The sequence below is a fragment of the Osmerus mordax genome, chromosome 3 (genome assembly GCF_038355195.1).
Source record: "Osmerus mordax isolate fOsmMor3 chromosome 3, fOsmMor3.pri, whole genome shotgun sequence".
NCBI classification, from domain to species: domain Eukaryota; kingdom Metazoa; phylum Chordata; class Actinopteri; order Osmeriformes; family Osmeridae; genus Osmerus; species Osmerus mordax.
In genome coordinates this window covers 17,093,950-17,113,739 of record NC_090052.1, presented here as the reverse complement: position 1 = coordinate 17,113,739, position 19,790 = coordinate 17,093,950, and the positions used below count along the sequence as shown (strand labels likewise).

The following is a 19,790-nucleotide window of genomic DNA, read 5'->3' as shown; positions in this document are numbered from 1 at the left end:
CATTGTCTAGTTAATATACTGTTACATGCCACATGGGTCCAAAACGACATATTAGTCAGTGGTGTCTAGAAAAAGATTAATTTGAGTATTCTTTGATTTGACCACTGAGCCCACTTAACAAGGATTAGAGATAGGCTACAGTAAACCTGTAGAATCCTACATGCCGGTGTTGTCAGGCACAGGACTAGGATTGGACAACTTAATTGACAAGAGATTGGTATAGATGTATTCAATTGCAATAGGTCTACTTTTTTTTAGCCTACTTTTGTTCATAGTGCGAGCGAAAACCATATCGGCTAAAGGCGCTGTCTAAAATTGCACCTGTTCAAAAAGGAAGGGTGTATGGCGATACATCCATAACAATCAAAGTTTAAATGCAAAATACTTTCAATAGTTATATCAAAACCCTAACAGCTGAAATCGTATTATGTATTAATACATTGTAATAGTTGGTTTCGAAATATGTCACTTAGTTCAAGTGTACTTAAACAGCAACAGTTGCCTGTAGGCTATTTGGTAATCCGTGCCCAATAAAAGACCAACGCTTCAGTTCTACACACTAGGCCTATACCATTATACGTTTAACTGTATTGAATATGAAGTACATACCGACTTGCGCTGCTTGCAATAGATATCCAGGTGAGGCAACCGGAAAATAAGTCAAGTAGATTCCGTGTAAAAACAACAACTGTTTACTTCCGCCTCACCTTATCAAGAGACCAAGCGAACATCCAAACTTCATCAAGTGTCTTTTTAATGATTTTTTAAAGTTATCCTTTTAGATGATAAATGATCGATGCGTCTCGACATCATCGTAGCCTAGCCTACCTGTGGCTTTAACTATGTAAAACAGTTTTTTTTCCCTCTCTTCGCCCTTGGTCACATGGTCATGTCTCATGTTACAGTACCTGTGCATGGTATCAACCCGTTTCACGGGAAGAACAGATAGCCTTTGTATGCACACCCGAGTCAAAGAGGGACGGCAGAAGAGAAAATCCACCTGCTCAATGGACCTATCACTACAGTCATCCAGGCCCCTCTCATATTGCCTTCCATGTCGATTTCGTTGACGTTTCTGTCCAACTTCTAAATGGAATTCAAGACTGGGATCTTAACAATTAATAGTAATATAATAATTAATAGTTCTACCGAATGTTTTAACTGTTATTGTCTAATATAAGTTATAGCCAAGGCCAAGGCTGAATTGTGATATAATCGTGTAATTCTCATTATTACAATTCTCATTATCATGATGTAATATCAATTTGGATTTAATCTGGTTTCAATGTGAAATATGACATCTAGTGGTGTGCACAAAAAGGCGTTTTTCTCAAATGTAGATCACACATTCCTGAAATACCACAATGGATTTATCGAAAATAATCCTTACTTGTAGCTACAGTAGTGTCATGTAGCCTACAAAAGTAAAAAGATTCGACTAGATGCATTGTATGACTAGGCTATTTGGCGTTCAAATTGGCGTAGTGACAGGTGATTCACTCATCCCAACAATAATTACCCAATTGGGGCAATTCAAATTATGGTGTGTGAATCTTTTTAGGTGCAAATGTTGTAACATTTTATATTTTTCGGTTCAACCCGTTTGCACGCTGTTACTAACCTACTTATTTAAAAGTTTAGCTGATTTAAGCTACAGTACTCTGTATGCAGACGCTGAGAGTGAAAGAGCCGACTGCACCATACGAATGAATTGCCCTCATCTGGTTGTTGCATGAATAACAATACCTTTCCAAAGGGATCCCATTCAACGAACATAAAATAACGAACCACACTCACCTTGCTCACTAACAATAGTATTGTCAACAAAACTTCCATTATCCTATCAATATAGTGCTATGCAATTGACGGCGTTGCACCATTAAGACTAAATAGAATACTTTTATTAGTCCTACGATTTCCTGAAAGAAGAAGGAATGAAGTATAGGATACATTATTAGATGTTCGAACTGGGCCCAACGTTGACACTTGAGCATTTGGTTTACGCGCCAGCCCAGCATTTGCGGCGGCAACACTGCAACAATGGCGAAGGTCCAAGTACTAAATGTTGCTGTTCTTGATAATCCGAGTCCTTTCGGAAACCCTTTCCAATTTGAAATAACATTCGAGTGCATGGAAGACCTGTCTGAAGGTAAGTTGTTATGATTGTTGCCAGAACTAGTCTGTGGCTCTCCGAAATAGTCAGCTAGCTAACTCGTTTTTTCTACCCAGAACAGCAACTAGGTAGCTAGCTAGCTAACCAGTGCTAGCTAGCTAACATAAATTAGCTACTTTCTACCTTGCTACTGTAGCGAACTAACAGGCCATCTGACTTTGCTAGGTGTTAGCGCGCAAATTTTAAGTTTGAACACTGAAACACGTTATGTGTTGCAGACCTAGAATGGAAAATCATCTATGTGGGCTCAGCAGAGAGTGAAGAATACGACCAGACCCTTGATTCTGTTCTGGTTGGCCCAGTACCAGCAGGAAGACACATGTTTGTGTTTCAAGTGAGTTTTCAAATCAAATAAGCTTGCAACCTCAGTAGCTAACTACGTTAGTTGGTGACAAACAATTTGTCACAACAGTGCTTTTTTCAGTGAATGTCTTTCCTTACTACTGTACTCTATACAATTCTCTACATACACTGAACCACGGCTAGTTCTTCATTGTTAACCAGCTGTAGACACATCTGTTAGAGACACAAGCTGCTCTTCTATTCCTTCACCTTGTGACTTAAATTTGCTCCAAACTCTGTGTTAACCCTCAGGCTGATGCCCCAAACACTGGTCTGATTCCAGAGAGTGATGCTGTAGGTGTCACTGTGGCGCTTATCACCTGCACATATCGTGGACAAGAGTTCATTCGGATCGGATACTATGTCAACAATGAGTACACAGACCCTGAACTGCGTGAGAACCCTCCTGTCAAGCCAGACTATGCACAGGTAAATCCAAGGTGAATTGTATTGAGTCATCATGAATGATATACTACACCATGTAGCATTATATGAATCAGAATAAAGTTTAAAGTTCGCCAAGTAGTTTACACAACAAGGAATTTACTTTGGTGGGCAGATGCTTCTTGTTGTCTTCGATGTGTGGCTGCAGAAAAATGAAAAAAAAGTGTTGTGAACTGAGTATATCAATTGTTAAAATACAATTGTGAGTGTACATTTATCAACACTTGTATATCATCAACACTTCCTTCAATGTAATGCCCCCTAACATTGTTTGTCTTTCAGCTGCAGAGAAATATCCTGGCTTCAAACCCACGTGTAACACGATTCCATATCAATTGGGAAGGATGTGCTGAACGGATGGAAGACTCTGAGAATGTGGACCCTTCCCCCAATTCTATGCTGCCCCCTTCCTGTCTTCCAGGCAAGGCCCCACCCATGGGCTTGCTTCCAGAAAACTCTATGGACTGCTTATAGAAACACTTAAACAAAGTTACAAACTTTTGTCTTCACCCTCGCCAACCCTTGTTCCGGAATGGACCTTGGACATTCATATATGGTTGTCGACTGCCAGACATGCGGTGTTTCCATACAGCTGTCCATTTTTGTCTGAGATACACTATTAACAACTGTTAACTATAATCCCCCCACCGTGGACTTCAAGAAAGGATTATTTTGTCTAGTAAAACTGAATATCTCTACTGGACTAATCAATTGACTGTATTTTTCAATTCAGTGTATTTGTTAAGAAATATTTGCTTTGTTAAGAGTTGTGATTTGTGACGATTAAAAAGATTATTTCACACTGCAAGTAAAGCATAGGTGGGAAAACAATCAGACAGTTAAGCTTATCGTACTACACAGGTGCTTTTTGGCTATTCCTCAGCCATTATATTTCTCTTTCTATTGCACTGGGTTATAGTTTGCCAGCTATCAAGTGTTGTAGAGTCTATTGGATTGGGTAATAGTACTAGAGGCATGATATGTATATATCTTTATTTCATGAGACATTTCTTTCTCGAATAAAATGTTTTTGTTTACAAATATTTGAACCTAAATATATTTAAGACTTGTTAATACATCATCAGTGAACCATCCTATAGCTTCGTTTATAATGGATTTGCTTTGCATGGACAAATCCAAGGATCAAGGATTTCATTCACAAAAATCTAGTCTGGTATGTCAGGTGCTCTGAGATCTTCTAAAAGGAGGGACAAAGTGAAAGCCCTGCTTCCTTGTTGCCAAGCAACTTACAATTTTGTGTTCACTGCATGAACGTGGTCATACTTTGATGTAGCATACCGTCAAGTGAACTGTTTTCCTCCTGTCACACATTTCCTTCCTGTTCTGCACATATATAGATTGAGTCCGTTAAACCCTCCACATTTGACAAACTTGTTGATAATGGCAAGTTTCTTGCGCGATCTTAAATTGAGATCACAGACATGTGATTGGATCATCAGCATTTGCGGATGAGTTCAGCCATATATGTACCTACAAAATGTGCAGTCAAGCCAAGGGTAACACTTGTTGACAAACTCTGCCATTGCACTCGTTTAAATACTTAATGAGACAGTTATCTACTGAACAGTATCTACTAACAGTTTTTATGATTTGGGATACACTTTTGATATTCTGAGAACGTAGGATCTCCACGTGCTTTCAAGTTACTAAAAATAGACAGGTTTGACGTCACATAGCCAATCACAGATTTGTGGAGCAGGAGGGTTCGGCAAGAACAGTTTCTTCTATTGACTCTGTCCTTAAATCAATACAATGTTTTGTGTGCAAATAAGACGATATAGATGCGTTACTGTATTTACTAATGTGAAATTATTGTTTTGCAAATTGAACATCGAGTCATGTGAAATCGTACTAGAACAAATAGGTTAGGTGGTCGACGAAGGCGGGACAAAGCCGTTCAGACAAATCATAATATGCCATTGAAAATCAAATTAAGTATGTATCCAATCAACTTTTGTTTTGTAATGTCTGTCAAAAAGATATTGCCCAATGAGATATATGCAGGGGCTGGCTCTCTGTGTGAGGCAGGAGGAGTTCCTTTTTGCTCGCTGTAGCTAGTCTGAGGATTAATGGAGGGGACTGTTGATATTGGCATGTAAACCATAGCTGATCGGTCTTCAAACCTGAGAAATCAGCGGGCTTGGGATCCTGCGTGGAAACGACAGGGATACCATTAAATTGTATAATTATTGTTCTTGTCTAAAAATCTGTTAGAGTTTATTGACTCGCGATAATTGGAAAGGCAGGGCCTTATTGCAAGACAGAGATAGTTAGCTAGCTAGGAAGCTAACGTTAGATACTACTAGCTAGCTAGCTGGTAGCAGCTTGACAGCTAGCCTAACTAAGCAATAAGAACCGGTTTCGACGTTCTGGATGGACTGGAGCAGTGGAAGCTGAGCAACAGTAGCAACAGGAATATTGTGAAGCTAGCAAAGTCTCTGGCTAGCCAGCGTTGGTACGCTTGCTGGCCAGCTGAGCGAGCATTCTCGATACGGCCCGGAGTTTTTTCCAACCTTGATAAAGGAACATTGGTGGAAGATATACAACCCGTTGACTCGGAATGGTAGCAGCAGTCAGCTAGGTGCCGCTCGCTACAATACATTTATAGAGAACATTAGCTAGTGACCAAACGTTGACGATTCGTTAAGTAAACTACAGTTAAACGCTTACTAAGAGACTCCCCATCGGCCTGCAGTCATGGGCAACGCGCCCACCGCCAAGAAGGGCAACGAGATGGAGAGTGGTGAGTCTAGTTGGCTTTCTTGCTACCTATCTACCTGCATGCATAACAGCCTGATAATGGTAGACTGACGTTAATGTCTGCTTCTGAATCGCATTGAAATGGTTTAAATGCCAATTTAGCTCGAAAATATGGCTACTATTGCAGATTGTCTTGCTAGCAACCTAAAATCTTACACCTCAGCATTGTGCACGGACTCAGGCCGTTGTCAATGATCTCAATGAAAATGCATGTACTATTGCTGATTCCCAAATCCTCTGCTTTATTCGCTAATGAAAGGTCTTGTGTTGTAGCTTGTTATATAGACAGTTAGATGTGAACACTAGTTTTGAAGGAGTGATCTTGGCCCCTACAAGCTAAAATACACGCCCATGTCTGCCAAGGCACAGTTGGAAAGAAAGTTAATGGCTCCAATGGCTTGCACATCTGAATGCCTATACGGTTCTATTCAACTATGTACTTTATTTCAACGACAGAAAGTCTTTTATAAAGTTGTCTAGTTATAAAAAACATATTAGTATCTAATTAATTATTAAGTTATTTAAAAGTTCAAATATTTTCATATTGATGTATTTTACGTATTCATACTAATTATTCGAATGGTTCCACATTTAAGTATTCCGTCGAAATTGTAAGCAAAATCTACAGCAGATTCCAGTCTTTAACCCAGCCCCAGCTTGTACAACTTTTAGTTGTTTTTTTTAGTTTATTTTTTCTTTCCTTTTCCTCCAAATGGAGTCAGTTTATATAAGGGATGTTACCCAGGGGAATCCTTTTTGTAAACATAAACCATTGGTCATAAAGCCTCGGGTCCCAAAGTCTTCATGAGAGCAGTGGACACTGAAGGCTACTCAGAGCGAAGAAGGGTTTTTGGCCGGGGCCTGAGAAGCCACAGGGGCGGGGTCATATGATGCATGCGGTGTGATCTTCTTCAGGCAGAACCTTGACGCTGAGGAGTCTCTTGAATATCATGTGATGAGCAGCATGGAGAACAAGAGCTCTGTGTGTGTCTTGAAGACAAACGGTCGCTCCTGCCCTCCCTTGCTCCCCTCTGGGTCACACCTCCCTTCCCAGCTATCTTTTTAACTCTGTTATATCACCCGTTCTATCTTCGCCCTTGCTTTTATTGTTTCCAGTCTCTTGCTGTTGTTTTGTAGCCTAAACATCCCATCTTCTTCACTCATTGTGAAGTGCAAGTTCTGTAGACAATTTGTTTAGTCTACAAAGTGTGTGTGTGTGTGTGTTTGTGTGTGCTGCTGTTCCTTGAGCAGGTGCGAGGTTGAAAAGGGTTGTGCATTTGCAGGCATAACACCAAAGCTCTGGCAGGAGTGTGGGGTTTGAACAGGTCTCTGTTAAATGAGCCTCAGCTCCTTGTTGATGGTAGAGTGTAAGTGTAAAGAGTGGCCTACAGTTTGCCTGCCGTCTCAACCTCTGGGTCCTGCCGCCGCGAGACCCGAGCTCACCCTGTCTCTTCACGTTTCTTTATTTTTTTTTTTTCTGTCTTTTGTTTTTTTTAAATGGCGCCAAACTAATTGAGGAGGGGGCGGAGTAGCGTGCGGCTAAAAACAGTGGCAGAGTAGGTCTCGGCCTGGCCCGTCAAGGTTTGTTCACATGCCACGCTCCACATCCTTATCAGCCTGATCACTGTAGGCCCGCCCTGATCCCCAGAGACAGGTGCAGACCGGGGGTCCAGAGGCCCACGCCTGGAACGCTATTTTCCACCCAGCAGCCACGGAGAGAGGACAACATGGCAGCCCGCTCTGGCTCCGACGATAAGGACATAGAGGGTTAAAGCTCCGGCTTAGGTGGCCCCACTGGGCGGACGGCGATCTCCTATCCTCACCTCGCGGGTCTGGGTACTGGGAGGGACGAGTTGCTGTTGTTCTGGAAAGCTGAGACCAGGCCCACAGGAAGGAGCTGGGGCGGACGGGCAGCGCTGCTGCAGCAGGAAGCGGAGGAGCAGGGAAGGTCCAGTCCTTGCCTCCGCACAACACCGCGCCTGTCTCCGCCGCACAGCACAGCCCGAAGGAGGGACAGCCTGAACGCTCCCACCGTTTTTTCCCCCCCGTGGCCTTCCTCACCTTCGAGGACAGGGGACGGGGGACGGGACGGGACCTACTTTTGGCGAGGTTCTCTGGGACTTTACGGTGGAAGGCCAGGCTGTACGTCCCGTCCGCGTACCTACTCCAGTCCTATATGATGTCTGTTCTACAGAGGCTGGCAGGGAGGTTGTTCCTGCGAGCAGGGCCCTGTTTGGGAGACATGGGCAGTGGAGAGGGCAGAGACAGTCAGCCAGAGGAGGAGCCAGAGGCCTACTTCTGGAGTGAGTGATTCGGCTGGGACTGTAGCAGGGGTGGGGAGGGTGGAGCCTGGGTCCCCGGTGAGGGGGTAGGAATGGACTAATCCAATAGGGGCTTGAGTTTCAAGCTGGGCGTGGGGGGACAGGGTGAGGAAGTTGTTTGTCTGACAGTATTGTCGGACATAATGCCACAGTTTTCCAACTGGTGCCGTAGTACTCGTAACAACAAAGTAGATTCCTGGTAGTCGTGTGTGTGTGTGTTTGGATGTACCGTGGTGGACTCTGATGTGCACAGAGGAGACGCTTTTAGGCTAGTGAAGATATGATTAGTGATTATTTTTGCGCGCTGTGGTGTATCCAGCACACACACACACAGCTCCTTCTGTACTGCTCCTTTTGTTTGCGCCGTTGCCTGGAGTCGTCTGCGTCAAGCCCGAGTTCCAGGGAAGCCGTTTGTCTGTCTCCACGGAAACAGTTGTCTGTCCGTCTCTCTCTGGCAGGGTTCCCCCCCCCCCCCCGTACGAGACTCGTCACTTTGATCTTTAGAGTACTCTTGATATCACCGTGTCTGCCGCATGGGTGACAAGCATCTTGCCCTGTTGTTGTTCTTCTCACTTTGGTACGTCGACAGTCCGACGGCCTCTGGGATGTGCTCTTACAATGTGGCACGGTGGGAAGGTGCCGTTTTCACCGTGTCTATAAATATCCCGCGTAGTTCACATCGCGCTGGCCACAGCTCTATCTGACTGGCTTGAATAACAGGGACATAACTGTATCCTGCCGCACGGCCTGGGTCGGGGGGGGGGATATGGATCAGTGCGGACTCCCTGACAACCCCCCGGAGCAGGAGAGGCAGGCCCGACCAGGAGACGGGACCCGTCGGGCCAAGCCGCCGAGGTCGGTGAAGAGGATGTGGACGCACGCTACCAGCGGTTTCTGCCGGAAAGCCGAGCCAACAGACAAGAGTGTTTGTTGGGCATGCTCGGTGACCGCTTGGTCTGCAGGGCTTTTGTCTGTGTCTGTCTACGCTATTCTTTCTCTCTCACTCTCGCAACATTTTTTGTCATCCTGTGTTTGTGTGTGTGTGTGTGTGTGTGTGTGTGCGCAGCTTCACTCGCCCTCTGACTGGCTTTGATGCATATAGCCTGGGGGCTGCGTGCTCTTAAATGAGGCCTGATGGGAGCTGGATACGGCTTGGCGGGCCGCAGAGTTAAATCGCGGTCAGTGAGCCCCAAACTCGCCCTCTGCTCTTACGTCAGAGAGAGAGAGAGAGAGAGAGAGAGAGAGAGACAGCCAGGCCCAGGGGAGAGGTGGGATTGATTCGGAGGATCAATTCGGCACCGTCCTGCGCGGTAGTTAGGGTCGCATTGGGCTGTGGGGAATGGGTTTTCGGTGTGGTTTTTGGTGTCTGCTTTGCCACACCTATTTGTCTTTTGCTACGGGTTCCACCCAGTTGAGCTCAAGCCGCCCTCTGCTCAGCTGATACGCCCGTGTCAGACTCTCTCTGAGTGTCCTGGTTTACTTCTCTACTCAAAGTCCTCTGGGTTTTACAAACACGACCTGTCGCGTTCGCGTTGTGCTGATGCCCCTCCCCTTGGTGACCAGGCTAGTTGTTTGTGTTGGTGTGTGTGTGTGTGTGTGTGGGGGGGGGGGGGGGGGGGAGGGGAGGTTGGGGAAGAGAGAGAGAGAGAGAGAGGGCACTGTGCAGAATAAATATTGATACAAACTGGCCACAGGTCCAATTGATCTGCGGGGGGGAAAAGAGCAGCGGGCAGGAGCAGGGCTGCTGTGGGCTTAGTGGACTTCTGGCTGACTGGAACACAGGAGTGGAGTTATTCAGAGAGAGAGAGAGGACTGAGGGGACAAGGTGCGCTTAGATGCTTTCTGGGGATCCGGGAACCAGGCAACTTTCATAGAGGAGGAATGAGCCAGCCGCTGTGAGGAACGAGGAACGCAGCAGGGCGGATGTGTGACAGGAAGAGCTCCAGGAAGCATGCTGGGAAGAGGGAGTCGAGCTCGCGTTCGGGGGAGTCGAGCTCGCGTTCGGGGGAGTCGAGCTCGCGTTCGGGGGAGTCGAGCTCGCGTTCGGGGGAGTCGAGCTCGCGTTCGGGGGAGTCGAGCTCGCGTTCCGGAGAGTCGAGCTCGCGGCCCGTGGAGTCCAGCCAGCGGTCTGCAGAAACGGGGTCAACAGCAGAGGTGGCCATAGTCCTCCCAGATGGTAAGAGGGGAGCGGGGGGGCTTGGAGAGGGACGGGGATCACCGCCCGACACACGGTAGTCATGGCTGCCTGGCACCCACCGATCTAACGTAAACACGGCCTCCACCCGATCAAATGAAATTCCTCAAGGGCCTCTTGTTGGTTTTTCGATTGGGGGCTGCGGTTGACAGCACTCCAGCCCACTGACTAGTCTTGATTCTACGGCTGGAATGGGGGACCTTTCTGTGGAGAACATGGCTCTGAGTTTCACTTGACTGAGAAGTTAGGCCTCTTGGGAACGATCGCCGTCTCCCCGGTGGTCGTTCTGGTTGCAGTCTTTCCCCCGTGAGTCTGGCATGGGAGCAGCATGATCCGAGCCATGTTTGTGTGAACTTTGGTCTCAGCTGTGCTCTCTGGCCGTCCACTCCTGCGGTTGAACTCCGGAGAGGGATGGGCTGTCTCGCTGCTGCCTTCTGTGGCGGCTCGGTGTGTTGTGATATGCTTTCCTAGGACCCTCCCGGAGAAGCCGGCATTCCTCAGTGAAACCTTCGCTCGCTTTCGACTGTTAGGGTTAGGTCAAGTCGGCGGATGAAGGACCGAGTTGTTCCCCTCGCTGACTCGGTCGATCACCCACTTCTCGGCCCTTCTCCCTTTGACAGTAGCTCAGTGGCCGGTGCGAGTGCAACGTATAGCAGCAGCGAGGAATGAGGAAGGGCTGCTATCTGCATGTCCCTACAGAGAACTGAGATGAGCCCAATAAAGATAAGGGGGAGAAATGTGAACTTCTGCATGCTTTGCGGAAGGGGGTTCCGAGCCAGATGAGAACGACAGCTTGTGAGCGACAGAGAGAAAAGGGTGTGTGTGTGTGTGTGTGAATGTGGGAGAGATTGTCAAGTCATACTGTTTGTCACAAACACACACACACAACACACACACACACCATCACTATTGACTGACTCTGTGCTTTCGTTCCATCACGGCTTGGGCAGGATGTATTAAATAACAAGCCCAGTCGATTTTGCTTCAGCAACAGTGGAAATTAGAACAGATAGCCTGTAGCCATGGACAAATTCCAACACACAGAAACACAAACACATTTAGATGCACAGACGGAACAAGCATGACGTTTGGTCACTGGCAGATCCAATTTGATGGGACTAAAAACTGGAGTGTTTAAAGAATGGATAAATAAAAGTAAGGAGGTCCTAACTCATTATTGTTTATTTGTTTCTGTTCCAGTGAAAGAGTTTCTTGCCAAAGCCAAAGAAGATTTCCTCAAGAAATGGGAGAATCCAGCCCAGGTGAGAGAAAAGAGAAGGGAGGGCAACAGGAGTGTTAATAACTTTCACACATCAGTGCTTGCCGACCCCAGCATGTTCCCGCCCATTATCAAATTTACTGCTCTATTTTCGAGAGGGAGGATGTGTGCCCTCTGGTGGGCACTAGTGGAAACAGATGTTAAAATATGTGCCCTCTTGTGTTCTCTCCCCCCCCACACACACACACACACACCTTTTAAATTCTATAAATCCGTTCAACTCTATAAATTCTCCACATATTTTTTATTTATTTTTTTAAATATGTTTTCTTTTTACATCATGACCACATTCGTTTGATTGTTTCTGAGAACTGATTCTGTAACTGATTATATCATCTCTCTCTCTCCCTCTCTCTCTCTGTCCATCTGTCCTTTTCTAGCAAACTGCGGCTCTGGACCAGTTTGATCGTCTGAAAACCCTGGGCACGGGTTCGTTCGGTCGAGTCATGCTGGTCAAGCACAAAGATTCGGGCCAGCATTTCGCTATGAAGATACTTGACAAACAGAAGGTAAATGGCCTGTGGGCCTCTGGGCGGTAGTCTTTTGCCTCCAGTCTCTGTTGCCACAACAATCTTCCGTACCCTGTCTCACATCCCACAGGTGGTGAAACTGAAGCAAATCGAACACACGCTGAATGAGAAGCGCATCTTGCAAGCCGTCAGCTTTCCTTTCCTCGTGCGGCTGGAGCACTCCTTTAAGGTACCGTACATGTTCAGGGGGTGTATATTCGGTGGGTGGGTGTATGCTAGTGTGGGTGTGAGGCACCGAACTGGCGGGGAGTGGGGAGCTAATATCCATTCCCTTTCTCTGCAGGACAACACAAACCTGTATATGATAATGGAGTACGTCCCCGGAGGAGAGATGTTCTCCCATTTAAGGAGAATTGGCCGATTCAGGTGAGTCCTCTGCTCCCTCCGAACCCTGTGTTATCCCCCCCCCCTCAGCCTTGAAGCCAGGGTAGGGATCTCTGCTGACACGGCAGTCTCGCCCCCTCCTCTCTTGCAGTGAGCCGCACGCCCGCTTCTACGCCGCCCAGATCGTTCTGACGTTCGAGTACCTGCACTCGCTGGACCTCATCTACCGAGACCTGAAGCCTGAGAATCTGCTGATTGACCAGCAGGGCTACATCCAGGTAGGAGCTTCACCCCTGGGCCTACCGTGTCTACCTGGGGCTACCCCGGTAGGCTGTGTCAACAACTGCTCCCGGCACTGAGCTCCCGTGTGGATGTCCGTGTGGATACGGCTGCCCGCCGCTCACAAAGCGTCTCCCTTCGTGCTCCAGGTAACGGATTTCGGCTTTGCCAAGCGTGTGAAAGGCCGGACCTGGACGCTGTGTGGCACCCCGGAGTACCTGGCCCCGGAAATCATCCTTAGCAAAGTGAGTGTGAGGCCCCCAGGCCCCGGTGCCGCACCAGACCCCCCGGGACCGGAACACCGAAGCAGTTGGAGTTGGGCTGCCGTTTGTGACGGCATCGCAGCCCTCACCGGCACCACGGAGGGCATGTGACTGAAGTCACACAGTGACTATGTCTAGCATAGAGCCTCCATGAGGCGCATAACGGTGTCAGTGAGTGATTCGTTGCGCCTTTGGCTAAAGAAACATTTTGACCTCTGTCCTTGGCCCCCTCCTCTCTTTTTTGTCTGTCTGTCTGGTTATCTATCTCTCTACCTTTTTATGTCTTTCACCCCCCCCCCCCCCCGCCTCTCTCTCTTTTCCCCTCTATCTCTCTCGCTCTACTCCCCCCCCCCACCTCTCTCTCTTTTCCCCTCTATCTCTCTCTTCTCTCTCGCTCTACTCCCCCCCACCTCTCTCTCTTTTCCCCTCTATTTCTCTCTTCTCTCTCGCTCTACTCCCCCCCCACTTCTCTCTCTTTTCCCCTCTATCTCTCCTCTCGCTCTACTCCCCCCCCACCTCTCTCTCTCTCTCTCTCTCCCTTCCCCTCTCACTCTCCCTTCCCCTCTATCTCTCTCTCCCCACCTCTCTCTCTCAGGGTTATAATAAAGCTGTGGACTGGTGGGCTCTCGGGGTGCTGATTTATGAGATGGCTGCCGGCTACCCTCCCTTCTTTGCGGACCAGCCCATCCAGATCTATGAGAAGATCGTATCGGGGAAGGTGAGTTTCGGCGGACCTACCCGCACGGCGGCGTCCTCGTTCAACATCTCCCCTCAGATAATGCAGTTGTGTCACACAGCCATGTATCTGAACCCCTTGGTCTCTCACTGCTGGAAACCCAGTTAACCCTGCCTCCTCGCCGGGCCTCTGGAGGGCTCGACTCCACATCTCAGTTAATACAGTCTATTGTGTTGCACGTGACTCGCATACAGGCGTGCTCCGATATGTTGGGTAGCCTTAACGGCTCCTTGAAGTCACGCTTTCTTCCTCCCGAAAAGTGATGAGGTGGAAAGCTGTTGCGTCATGTACACTCGTGTGTGCCTTTGCTGTGTCACACAATAAAGCGAAGACGCTTCGTTTCTACAAAGATGTTCTCAAATGGTCTGGACACGTTTGTCGGTACCCCTTAGAAAATGTAATAAATAATTGGATTCTAGGGATTTTCCAAACCTATCACGTCTCCAATCTTGTCATTCAGCCTGTTTAAATGGAGGAAAGTAGTCACTGTGCCATTTAGTTCAATTCTGTGCACCACACTGAACACGGATCAGAGAGTGCAGAAGAGAGTGTTGTCTGAGGAGATCAGAAAGCAAATAATAGACAAGCATGGTAAAGGCTATAAGACCATCTCCAAGCATCTTGATGTTCCTGTCACAACAGTTGGAAATATTAAGAAGTTCAAGGTCCATGGAACTGTAGCCAACCTCCCTGGGCGCGGCCGCAAGAGTAAAATCGACCCAGATGAAGAATTGAAGCTTTCAAAGAAAAGACCACCAATACCTACAGGTGGAACATGGAGGAGCCTCGGTTGTGTTTTAGCGCTGCTTTGCTGCCCTTGACTCAAGGTGCCTTGAATCTGTGCATGGCACAATGAAATCTCAAGACTATCAAGGCATTCTGGAACGAAACGTGCTGCCCCGTGTCAGAAACTTCAGTCGCAGGTCATAGGTCACCCAACAGAATAGTGACCCAAATCACACAGCTGAAAGCACCCAAGAACGGATATGAACCCAACATAGGACTGTTCGGAAGTGGCCTTCTATGAGTCCTGCTCGGAATCCTATCCAACATTTATGGAAAGAGCCGGAACTTGCGGTCTGGAGAAAGCACCCATCCAACCTGAGACAGCTGGAGCAGTTTGCTCAGGAAAAGTGGGCCATCTATCTGTTAACAAGTGCAGAAGCCACATTGAGAGCTACAGAAAATGTTTGATTTGCAGTGATTGCCTCTAACGGTTGTGCAAGTAAATATTAGGTTGAGGGTCCCATCATTTTTGTCCCTGACATTTTTGTTTGTTTTATTATATACAATATTGTGTTGGAAAACTATAATATTGTACGTAATTAAAGCAAAGTCTGAATAAACATGGTTGGTGAATTACTTTAGTCAGTTTCGTGTTATTTCAGAGGAAATTGTGCGTTCTTTGGTGGAGGGGTACCAACAAATTAGCTGTCTCACAGTGAGCAACGTTTTCCCAACCATGTACATTGCCGACAGCGCAGATCAAAATGAACTTACCCAAATTAAATTTCTGTAATTATATTTGACTGTCCCTGATGGACACTCGGCATAGAACACATTCCTCAGGCTTCACTTCCACCATGCCTATACGGAGTAGCCGTGACATGACGTGTGTGTGTGTGTGTGTATCCCAGGTTCGCTTCCCCTCCCACTTCAGCTCCGACCTGAAGGACCTGCTGAGGAACCTGCTCCAGGTGGACCTGACCAAGCGCTTCGGGAACCTGAGGAACGGAGTCAACGACATCAAGGGCCACAAGTGGTTCGCCACCACCGACTGGATCGCCATCTACCAGAGAAAGGTGAGAGGATGGACATGACACCCGTCACACGCTGCCGTATTCAGACCTCGCCCCTGGAGGGCCAGCGTCTGATTTAGAGAGTGTGTGTGTGTGTGTATGTGTGTGCGCGCACACTCAGAGGCAATGTGTCAGAGGGGGGGAAGGCTCAGAGAGAAGGATTCAGACGGTGGCTCATGGCTCACTCAGTCCACAGCCTCAGTCATGTTCATCGTTCACCTGCAAAATATCTTCATTTACATAGACTACTACAAGAAAAGCTTGACCAGTCAATAGCTTTTACATTTACATTTAGTCATTTCGCAGACACTCTTATCCAGAGCGACTTACAGTAAGTACAGGGACATTCCCCCCAAAGCAAGTGGGGTGAAGTGCCTTGCCCAAGGACACAACGTAATTTGGCACGGCCGGGAATCGAACTGGCAACCTTCAGATTACTTGCCCGACTCCCTCACCACTCAGCCATCTGACTCCCTATTACCATAATCCAGAATAGATAGTCACATAAAACATGCATCTTCAAATGATTATTTATTGGTGGACATGCACTGGATGTGTGCGGCCTGCTTTGGTGTGTACATTTGTTAAGTACACTTTTGTAAGTAGTGTTTGACGCAAGTGTGTATCTGTTTCAGGTGGAGGCCCCATTTATTCCCAAGTGCAAAGGCCCCGGCGACACCAGCAACTTTGACGACTACGAGGAAGAGGAGATCCGGGTCTCCTTCACAGAGAAGTGTGGAAAGGAGTTTGCCGAGTTCTAGACCCAACCAGGAGGAGTGGAAAGAGACAGGCATGTAGAGAGAACCGGGGGGACAAAACGAAAGGAAACCGGAGAAGAGGTGTTAAGCTGGACTGCTCACTTGCATCTTGTATTGACGACATCAACAATGTAACCTCCCCCCCCCTCCCCCTCCCACACACCCCCTCCCCGACGAAGAACAAGTTGACAGAGAGAAGAGGAAGGACCCGACAGAACCGGCAGTGTTGCTTATTCTGATTTGTGTCTCACCTGTTATCTATCCATTTTTTGTCATGTTTTCCCTCGTGTTAATGGCAGGGGCTGGAGAGCAAAGGGGATCCAGCCCCCTCCTCTTGGGTCTGAATCTTTCTGCAGGTAGAGGGACACATGTTGGATCTCGGCAGGGTAAGGCCTCGATGTTCTGTTCCGGTACTGACTCTGCTCAGCCCCTCCTGAGCGGGGTCCTCTCCTCTCGCGCCTCTTAAGAACGAAGGCGTCCTCTCCCTCGTTTTGTAAGTCTTCAACCGGTCCAATCTTGTCACCCTGACTCCCCCACCCACCCACCCTCCTCCTCCCCCCGCCCCTTCCTGTCTCTCCGTCCTGAATCTGTCCAAGCAATACCAAGTCCAACAGACGTGCCTATCATTATGCCAACTGGTTGCGAAACCGTGTCGAAAGCATTGGTGCAGAGCTTTGGCTATGGTGGCATCAGCCCTCGTGCCCGTTCTAGTTGAAGCTTGAAACTCTCTGCACACGCCTTTGTCCGCTCGTGGCATGATTATTGGGTACAGAGGATTCACTCACTGCTTGCAGTTCAGGCAATGCTGACCACTATGATCAGAGTAAAAAAAAAAATCATTTATCTGTACGAATTTCATCTAGGTCTTACTCTCTTTTTTTTCGGGACCTGTGGGGGGGGAAACAGTGTACATGAGCTCAGCATTTCTAATGTCAAGTCTGTCTTCTCAACAAAATTTATTAGAGCATTTTTAAATCTTTTTGGTGATCATTTTGTCCTTTCCAGTCAGTATGTGCTTGTGTGTTATTTAGTGTTCTAGGGTGGGTTAAAATCAGTGATTTGGCAGTGACTAACATTTTGATCACACACTCCTGGCTATTGTTTATTTAATTGAAAGCACATGTATACATGTATGTTGATATATAATAGCTATTATCCATATTTTTCCCATCATTGTCTCATAGCTTTGAAACCGTAATGAAGATTTCAGAAATAAATAGGTATGAATTCTGCCAAATTTGCAAATTAAGGACATTGCTTAATTAAAGGTTTCTGTTAGTTAACTGTGAAGATGGTGGGTTTTAATACGCAACAAAAGTAGCAAAAACGTTTAAGCAAAAGTTGCATGTTATTTTTGTACTATATCACTTTTAAAAGTCAGGTGTAAAAGTGTGCGCTCTGGGTTGGGCAGTGGATCATGAGATGAATACTGAGATGATTGTTCACACTGACACTCAGCTTTCTGGAATGGTTTAAGGCCCACTATTTTGCCAGAAATCATGGTTGATTGTTTTCATTCAGTGTTCAAGCGGTTTGCTGATCTAATTGTCCATTTAGCAGCTCTACTTATCTGGCTTTTGCGTTTTCTCTTGTATTTCCCCTGAAATGAAACACTTTTGAATGAATCCCCAGTCAGATATAAAAACTGTCAGGACTACAGACATGTGTGGATGAACTTGTATTTTTCTTCACTTAATGACAACATATGTATAAAGATCTGGTATTAGGAGGGTATTGTGAAGCTGTCCTGGGAATATCCTTTTTTGGAAAGTTGATCATCTTTGGATGCAAGACAATCGCAACCCAAATCTGACGGCTGGTTTGTAGACATGCGTGGTGAAAATGGAGCACATTGTCTTGGTTTAGCAGTTTCTCCACAGGCTACATCGTGCACTTATTTAAAGATAACGAGCATTGTAATAGTATAACCAAGCACTGTTGGAAAGCCAATCGTATGGGCCCTCAACAGTCAGCAGCAAATGATTGGCCCTTCTTGTACCCTTCAGAATGCATTTCTGTGATTACTCCTTAAGACGTTTGCCAGTCTGTGTATGTGGTTGTTGTCGAAAGCGTTAACATTTAATCCAGTTTGTCTGATTTATCTGGATGTGTCTGGTGAAAAGAGGTGGTTCTAGAGAAATTTGGAAAAAACCTGTTGTCAAGGCTGTTTTGAAACGACACCCATTTTTTCCATTTCAAACTCACATTTCCGATGCATCTGTATGGCATTTTTTGCATGCTGCAGAACAAGTGAAGAGCAAATTATACCTTAGGCCTGTTATTGTATGTGACACTAGGATTTTAAACCATTCATAGCCCACTAATATTCTGCTAGTGTCACGTACGGTCTGTTTGAGCATAACTGAGAGCAGTGGAGTGCCACCTACAGGTATTCACTCCTCTCTACTGCCTTGCCAAGGCCCTCCAAAGCACACCTGTCAGATATGATATGGTTTATAGAATTGTGAGAGAAAAAACTTGCTGTTCGGGATGACATGGACGATCATTTTCATGGTTTGCAGATTGTTTGGTCTGACAAACGGTTATAGCTTTTGAGTTTTGGAATACGGAAGGAGACCTAAGCTTAAATAAACCTGAGCCACCGAAGGCATTACATTCTTTGTTTTGGCTTCTCTTATCAACCTGTCAAAAAAACGAGTTTCTTTGTTTTACTGCCTCTGCCCCTTTGTCATTTTTTTCCTATCAGCTTGTCTGTGCTAATCTTCAATCCTCTGTTTGCACCTAGTTTCCATTCACTTCATATGAACGTTTCACATTTAACATAATGGAAAAAAAACGTTATTTTCACATCTTCTCAGTGTATTTTCAAAAACATGAATATATTTTTTTCTCCTCCTGACCTGGGTACAGTGATGGTGTAGTCTATTGTGCCCCTTTGGGTAACAATATGTATATCTCTGCCTTTGACAGTCTTAACTATCTTACCTTCTGGAGAACTTGACAAATACCCTTAGGACACAATGAGTATGTTAAGAAAATACATAAAGTAATATTTTGCAACATGTATCATTCCAATAAAGTTTTACTTGTTGAAACTAAAATGGTATCACTATTTTGTGAACTTACCTTTGATGTAACTCACTTATTGTTTTTCTTTCTAAGTTGTAGACCTATTTGTGTTGGCCGAAAAGATAGCCTACATGACGTTTCTGCAGACATCGAAGGGGGTTTGTAGTAGTACATTAAATGTAGATAAACTCACTCAGTTATGAACACAATTTTTTTTATGTCAATGTCATATCCACGTGAATACGTCCGCCCCTCACTCCGGGCCTTACAGATGGCCTTCCAGCTGCAGCCCATCTGTCTAGAGAAGCTCCGTGAGTGGTTGGAGCAGCATTGCAGCTCTTCTGTGGAATTCTGACTGTAGCCATAGCATAATTCGTATGAAATATTACGTAAATCATGAACCAACAGTCTGTCCTGTGGGCTTCGTTAGATATAATATGTAGAATACAGTTATCGGCCTAACTAGGCCCGGTACGTGACAGTTTTGTTTTTAGTATATCACAGCATGGAGAAAAATACAGCGTGGTAATACCACCT

General features: G+C 46.3%; 2 protein-coding genes across 4 annotated transcripts; both read left to right on the top strand.

The window, feature by feature from the left end:
• The first annotated feature begins 1,763 nt into the window (after positions 1–1,763).
• On the top strand, positions 1,764–4,002 carry asf1ba (anti-silencing function 1Ba histone chaperone). Its single transcript, XM_067233167.1, has 4 exons — positions 1,764–2,149; positions 2,392–2,507; positions 2,768–2,944; positions 3,242–4,002. Exons 1-4 carry the CDS (start codon positions 2,041–2,043, stop codon positions 3,431–3,433), a joined length of 594 nt encoding a protein of 197 aa, XP_067089268.1. The 5' UTR covers positions 1,764–2,040; the 3' UTR covers positions 3,434–4,002.
• Positions 4,003–5,052: 1,050 nt separating this feature from the next.
• On the top strand, positions 5,053–19,278 carry prkacaa (protein kinase, cAMP-dependent, catalytic, alpha, genome duplicate a). Of its 3 annotated transcripts, none has more exons than XM_067232377.1 (10): positions 5,053–5,723; positions 11,456–11,517; positions 11,915–12,043; positions 12,135–12,233; positions 12,348–12,430; positions 12,540–12,666; positions 12,817–12,912; positions 13,526–13,648; positions 15,304–15,468; positions 16,101–19,278. In XM_067232377.1, the coding sequence occupies exons 1-10, from the start codon at positions 5,678–5,680 to the stop codon at positions 16,224–16,226; spliced, it is 1,056 nt and encodes a 351-aa protein (XP_067088478.1). In that variant the 5' UTR covers positions 5,053–5,677; the 3' UTR covers positions 16,227–19,278. The 3 variants fall into 3 exon arrangements, with proteins under 3 accessions (XP_067088478.1, XP_067088476.1, XP_067088475.1); XM_067232375.1 differs by lacking the exon at positions 5,053–5,723 and adding an exon at positions 7,513–8,043; XM_067232374.1 differs by lacking the exon at positions 5,053–5,723 and adding an exon at positions 9,787–10,237.
• The last annotated feature ends 512 nt before the right edge of the window (positions 19,279–19,790 follow it).

What these genes read in the sequence shown, in the direction of transcription:
- prkacaa (XM_067232374.1), top strand. Translation starts at nt 9,985, where the DNA reads ATGTGTGACAGGAAGAGCTCCAGGAAGCATGCTGGGAAGAGGGAGTCG. An exon ending in GGCTGGAGCACTCCTTTAAG is followed by an intron (nt 12,234 to 12,347) that starts GTACCGTACATG and finishes CTTTCTCTGCAG; the next exon opens with GACAACACAAACCTGTATAT. An exon ending in AGGAGAATTGGCCGATTCAG is followed by an intron (nt 12,431 to 12,539) that starts GTGAGTCCTCTG and finishes CCTCTCTTGCAG; the next exon opens with TGAGCCGCACGCCCGCTTCT.
- asf1ba (XM_067233167.1), top strand. Translation starts at nt 2,041, where the DNA reads ATGGCGAAGGTCCAAGTACTAAATGTTGCTGTTCTTGATAATCCGAGT. An exon ending in CATGGAAGACCTGTCTGAAG is followed by an intron (nt 2,150 to 2,391) that starts GTAAGTTGTTAT and finishes TATGTGTTGCAG; the next exon opens with ACCTAGAATGGAAAATCATC. An exon ending in GACACATGTTTGTGTTTCAA is followed by an intron (nt 2,508 to 2,767) that starts GTGAGTTTTCAA and finishes GTTAACCCTCAG; the next exon opens with GCTGATGCCCCAAACACTGG.